General features: G+C 46.6%; 1 protein-coding gene across 6 annotated transcripts in view; it reads left to right on the top strand.

Annotated features, from left to right (window-relative positions):
* The window catches only part of pot1 (protection of telomeres 1 homolog), a 31,721-nt gene extending 25,994 nt beyond the window's left edge, over positions 1–5,727 (top strand). For 5 of the 6 annotated variants that reach the window (XM_030366322.1, XM_030366323.1, XM_030366324.1 and 2 more), the window contains 7 exons: positions 114–270; positions 2,084–2,289; positions 2,581–2,716; positions 3,444–3,526; positions 3,911–4,005; positions 4,319–4,424; positions 5,394–5,727. In XM_030366322.1, the coding sequence (XP_030222182.1) occupies positions 114–270; positions 2,084–2,289; positions 2,581–2,716; positions 3,444–3,526; positions 3,911–4,005; positions 4,319–4,424; positions 5,394–5,509 (899 nt within the window). In that variant the 3' untranslated portion in view covers positions 5,510–5,727. The remainder of the gene's footprint in view (positions 1–113; positions 271–2,083; positions 2,290–2,580; positions 2,717–3,443; positions 3,527–3,910; positions 4,006–4,318; positions 4,425–5,393) is intronic. The other variant, XM_030366321.1, reaches the window with a different exon arrangement.
* The last annotated feature ends 273 nt before the right edge of the window (positions 5,728–6,000 follow it).

Consider the following 6,000-nt stretch of genomic DNA (forward strand, 5'->3'; position numbering starts at 1 on the left):
TCCTCAAAGATGCTTAACGCCTACCTACTACTTAATGCTTAAGCGTCTTAAAGATATAAGTGTGTGTGTGTGTGTGTGTGTGTGTGTGTGTGTGTGTGTGTTTTCTCCTCCAGAGAGGAGGTGTGACCATGCCCTGCAGCAGGTGACCCTGGCGGAGGTCAAACAGTCCGTCCCAGGCCAACTGTTCCACGTTAGCGCCCAGCTGAAGTCCTACCAGCCACGGCCCCTCTACCAGGCCCTCAAACTCCACTGCCCCAAGTGCAGAGCCATGTAGGCCATTTCTACCACTGTACCAGCTTAACCTAGCCTGGCTCCGCCCGCCCAAGTACTTCCGCTCAATTTTAATTTCCCTTCAGTACTACGTCTGGGTCTGCGGTATTTTAGTGGGTTTTCTCCGTCCACAATTTGTGCGTCCAATCAACGAACAGAGGGAGTAGCTGTGGTCAATGACGTTAAAGTCAGCTCTCGTTGACGGACATCTTCACGCACGGTGTTTGGTTGGTTTACAGGTTTTAAGTGAGTTAACGTTAGGCAATTGAGTGGGTCCAAACGCTCTGTGCAAATTAAATTAAGTATGGGAGTCTGGTAGGACCAGGCTAAGCTTAACCAGCCCACTCCACCCATTATGTCTTGCCCTGCCTCTAATCCTTCCCTTTACTCCGCCATTTACCCTAGCCCTGCCTCTAGTTACTGTATCTCTCAAACTCTGCATCTAACCTTAGCCCTGCCTCTAACTTAATATCTAACAAACCCTAGCCTGGTCTCGGATCCTACCTCTAACTCTAGCCCTGCCTCCAACCAACTCTAGCCCTGCCTCTCACTCCTCTTCTAACCCTAGCCCTGCCTCTAACTAACCCTAGCCCTGCCTCTAACCAACCCTAGCCCTGCCTCTAACCAACCCTAGCCCTGCCTCTCACTCCTCTCCTAACCCTAGCCCTGCCTCTCACTCCTCTCCTAACCCAAGCCCTGCCTCTAACTAACCCTAGCCCTGCCTCTAACTAACCCTAGCCCTGCCTCTCACTCCTCTCCTAACCCTAGCCCTGCCTCTAACTAACCCTAGCCCTGCCTCTAACTAACCCTAGCCCTGCCTCTCACTCCTCTCCTAACCCTAGCCCTGCCTCTCACTCCTCTTCTAACCCTAGCCCTGCCTCTAACTAACCCTAGCCCTGCCTCTCACTCCTCTCCTAACCCTAGCCCTGCCTCTCACTCCTCTTCTAACCCTAGCCCTGCCTCTCATTCCTCTCCTAACCTCTCATCTTACCCCTACTTTCGTCTCTAAACCTAGTGAAGAAGTTGATTCCTTGTTGTAGACCTCTTGTTTAGTACTGGCTGGCTCACCAAGTGAAGGAGTAAGTAGTTCGAACAAGGCTGGAGTTACTAAATCCTTTGTCCCAAGTGAACCATAGAGTCCCAATATTCAATTCTCTATTTGCTGTCAGTTACCTCCCAGTTATTATCTATTCTTCAAGTAAAACATAGAAAAAGGTGCAACCCACTATTTGCTATTCGGTCACTATTATACAAAAGAGGCCAATCATATATCGCCTACACCCTGTCTAGGTTCAACAATTGGCAGGGTGTTATACCTGGGTGAGATTGGCCTCCAGACCAGTTGGTCTGTGGGGGGGTCGGTTGTTTTACTGATAAATAAAAGAAGGTCATTTAATGCTTAGTACGACCTCCGAAACGCTTCCTTGTGAACTCCTCAATCACAGTGATAGACAGAGGTCTGACGAGGAGGGGGATGGGAACAGGACGAAGGTGAAAACGTCTTAACTGTTTGATCCACTGTTCAAGAACAGTGGAAGATTGGGCACAAATGTTTGGCTGGAATGGGGATAAAAGCAGGATTTAGTTTACACATATTTGATGTAAACTAACAGTGGGGGTCAATGACAGGGCTCTGGCAGCGAGGGGGATGAATACAGAATGAGGTGAAACCATATTATCTGCAAGGAATTAATGATTCACATACTACTTAATAACTTGCCTCTAATCCTACCTCTTACGCTACTTCCAGCACAGCCTCTTAAGCCATACCTTCTATCCCCATCATGCTCTAATGTAATCTCTTCCGTCTCAGACAGGAGATCCCTGATGATGACTTCCTGTCAGAAACCTTCCTGGAGGCCTCGAAGGCCCCAGGCCGCATCGCCGAGCCATGGCTCCTCTCAGAGTCCCTCCTCCTACCTGGAGATGGGCCTAAAGCCCCTGGGCGAACCCTCTCTATCCATCTGTCCAAGGAGCTGTTCGGCGAGAGAAAGAGCAAGGACCTCATCTACGTGACCGGTACAACTCTGTCTCTCCTGTTGGGTTATTTCTGTTTGACTTTGACTTGGAGGGTAGGGTTGTGTCAATAAGGCCAGTGATACACCCCAGAGGAGAGGGATGTGTCTAGACTACAGTGATGCACCAGAGGAGAGGGTTGTGTCTGTAAGGCCAGTGATACACACCAATGAGAGAGTTGTGTCTGTAAGGCCAGTGATACACACCAGAGGCGAGGGTTGTAATAATAGCTATGCAAGTAATAGTTGTGATTATCATGATGTTCTCATTGTATTATACACTGCTGCGCTGTAGGAGCCACTCTGGAGGACGTGTGTCAGCTGGCCGCCGCCTACCAGTACATACTTCCGGTGATGCCGTCAGGAGGAAGTGCGTCTTTAATGGACCTCTCCGCCCCCTTCCTGTTCCGAGGAAACAAGCGATATTACGGGTCAGTGCCATGACAACTTTGAGCTGGATATATATAGGTATATTTCAGATGTATAATGAACATAGTTTGTTTTCATAGCATTGGTTCGATATCTCACCACTGGATGCCCCTTTAGCTTATTCCTCAGAGGCATTTATTTCACTATGGCAGCGGGGACTGGGTGGTGGTCTTTGACACCAGTCCGGTACCACCCACCAATAAGTACCCTGGAAAGCGTCAGCGTAATAATTCAATCCCCTCTTCATGCTTCTAACCTGCGCGTTCCCTCGACTGGCCAGTTAAGTCTGCTTAATGTTCACAGCTTGGAGCCCAAGACTCCTTCACTGTATGCACCTGCCCCCTTATAGACTCCAAAGAGTGCACATCAAGAGAGATATCTGCTAGTCTGTTATTTTAGCTGGTTATATTACTTGGCCTCCATGCCTCCTCAGAATGAATGCTTTAAACAGCCCCCATGCTAATTGTTAGCCAGGAGTAGTTAGCCTGTCTCCTTCTAAACCTGGCCCACCATACGAGTATACAGAAGTGGGAGGTATCTGACATTGGCATCTCTGGCAAGTCGCCATCACTTGCCATCACTGGCAAGTTCACAAGACATGGCTGGCATAGCGAAATAAATTCTTCTGGGGAATACTAAGAGTGCATCCAAAAGTGAGCCCTCTCATTCATGCTAATGAGAGAACCTAGTAACAACAGTAGGGTAACTCGAGGTTTGTGTGTATTCTAGATGTAAGCAGTGTTCCCAGGTTTCTGTGAAGGAGCTGAAGGTTGATGGATCAGAGGAGATCAATGAGGAAATGATAGCAGAAGGTAAGTCTGAAGCCCGAGACAGTGTCCCAACGGTGTTCCTAGATAGAACGGGTTTGGTTTTTATTAGCAACACAGAACAAAGCAGAACATTTCTTTATGCTCTGTTCATTTGTTTCTATTAAATTGCCGACATTGTTTTAAAGTAAAGTACTTATCTTCATTGAAAGGTTTAATATTATAAAGTCACCGAGAGTTGGCATGCAAAATTGTACAATCAAATACACTGGATAACTGTATAAATGCTGGCTTTTCCTTTGTTTGCTCCTGTGTAGTTACAGCTACATCCAGAGACTTTTCTAGTGCATATATATCATACGTCTCAATACCTTTTCTGTACTGTCTCTCTGTCGCTCTCTCTGTATTGCCTCTGTCTCTCTCCCCCAGCTGTAGGCGTTAAGCTGCTTCAGTATTGCCTGGTATTGAAACTGGAGCTCCAGCAAGGACGAGACACTCTAGAAGTCCTCCTCTGGAGAGACGCAGTATGTAACTATAACTACCATAGCTTCTACAACCAGACGCTCTGGGGACACACTGCATGTTATAACTACTAGACACAACCAGACACCCTGGGGACAAACTACATGTTATAACTACTAGACACAACCAGACACTGCATATGAACAAAAGTAATAACATGCCGTTCCGTTAAACCCTAAAATTGTGGCGTTTTAATAGGAGCCCTATATTGTAGTATCAGATATGGATAAAGACTTTTCCTCGGAGTACTGACTAACATTATATAGGACAGCAATGGTGAGGTGATCCCAGTAACGTGTCTTTTTTATATGTCAGGAAACCTTCTTTCAAGTTTCATTGGAGGAGGTGGCAGCCAATCAGGAGGCCCAGAACAAGATCAGTAAAACAATGGACTTCCTGTGCCCACCAGGACGCAGCATAGGTGAGTCTGAGTTTGATAATCTTGATTGGTTGAGTGATTGGTTGACGTCAATTGAGGTACGGCAGGATGGCCTTGTGGTTCAGGTATTTGATGGCCGGTCCTAAGGTTCTGGGTTCGAGCCCGAGTTCCCCCTCTCTACTAGCCTAGAAATCTAGACGCCCCTAGCGGCAGCAAGGGGCCTTCTGTCATCGTTTTTCGCTGCTGGAAACAGAAATTGGGACAGGCCAATCAGATCGTGAGGGGCGGTATCGAGCCGAATGACGACAGAGCTGCGACGGTTCCGTGTTAAAGGTAACCAATAATGGCTGCTGCTGCTGGCGAACAGCTGTCTTTCGACTCGGCTTTGGCCGCGACTCTTCAAGACTTGAAGTTATCATTTTCTTTGAGAAATGAACAAAGAACTGCACTGAAGTCTTTCCTGGAAAAGAAAGATGTACTCTGAGTTTTGCCATCACCTTCTTCGTTGCTCTGATTGGTTGTAGCGCTATCCTATTGCTTGCAGAGGGAACTTGAAAGACAACCGTTTATCCCGCCCACACTGCCAGCGTACGAGACCAGACCCAATATCTTTCCGATATGGGTCTGGCTTGCCAGGCTACCTCTCTACCTGTTTTAGACAGGATGCCAACAGCATCCTTGAGCAACAGTCCTAAACCCCTACCTGGAATTGAATGAGTTCACGGCTCGGATGCGGATGCAAGGTCTTTTATTTCCTGGCATCTTGGTCACATTGGCCGCAGGAAAAAAATCTTTTAAATGACGATATTATTAATTTGGATATGGTGCGCCTTATAGTGCGGAAAATACGGTACACAGATGGATGGTACATGAGAAAGGACATAACAATAAGAAGTTAATGCTACCTGTAGAAAATGTTCATCTTGAGCCCTGAACATGTATCAAACAATATGTATATAATTCATCCATCTTTAATGATTTACTACAACACCTGTTATCGTCCCTTCACAGCTAAGCACCCCTGGCTGGACCTCTGTCTCTCCACATACACAGTGAAGACAGACGGCGGACCTAACCGTGTGTGCTACCAGGTCTGTCAGACCAGCACCACCGCGACCCCGCCCTGAGAAGGCCCTTAACACTGGGCCGTTGGGTTTGATGGGTGTGAACCGTCAGCTGGTGATCAAAATTGAATTGGATGTTTTATAAAAAATAAATGATTGATCGAATAATAGATCATATCATGTAAACGTGCTGAAAATAAATTGGATGCGAAAGTTGTGTTATCAGTACATCAATGTTTTTGTTCATACATTTGTAAATAAAATGTGTATTTATTTAAAAAGCATGGTTTTCTGTATATTTTAAGGGTTGCTTCCTCATCAGACCACTACTTTTATTCTTTGGTTTAATAGTCTGTTAACCATGCTCCCCAAAGATTTATCTGCTTTCTCCTGCACCGTGATTGTGATAAGAAAAGTCCCATTTTCGTTCAACCACAAAGATCAGCAGACATTACCAATAGGCCCAGACCTATTGTTAGTGGCAGTAGCCAGGAGAGCACAGTTGGACCGCTTATAGGTCCAACGCTTTGTGGTCCATGCCTTGCAGTGCCTTT

This window comes from Gadus morhua, chromosome 9 (genome assembly GCF_902167405.1).
Source record: "Gadus morhua chromosome 9, gadMor3.0, whole genome shotgun sequence".
In the NCBI taxonomy this organism is placed as follows: domain Eukaryota; kingdom Metazoa; phylum Chordata; class Actinopteri; order Gadiformes; family Gadidae; genus Gadus; species Gadus morhua.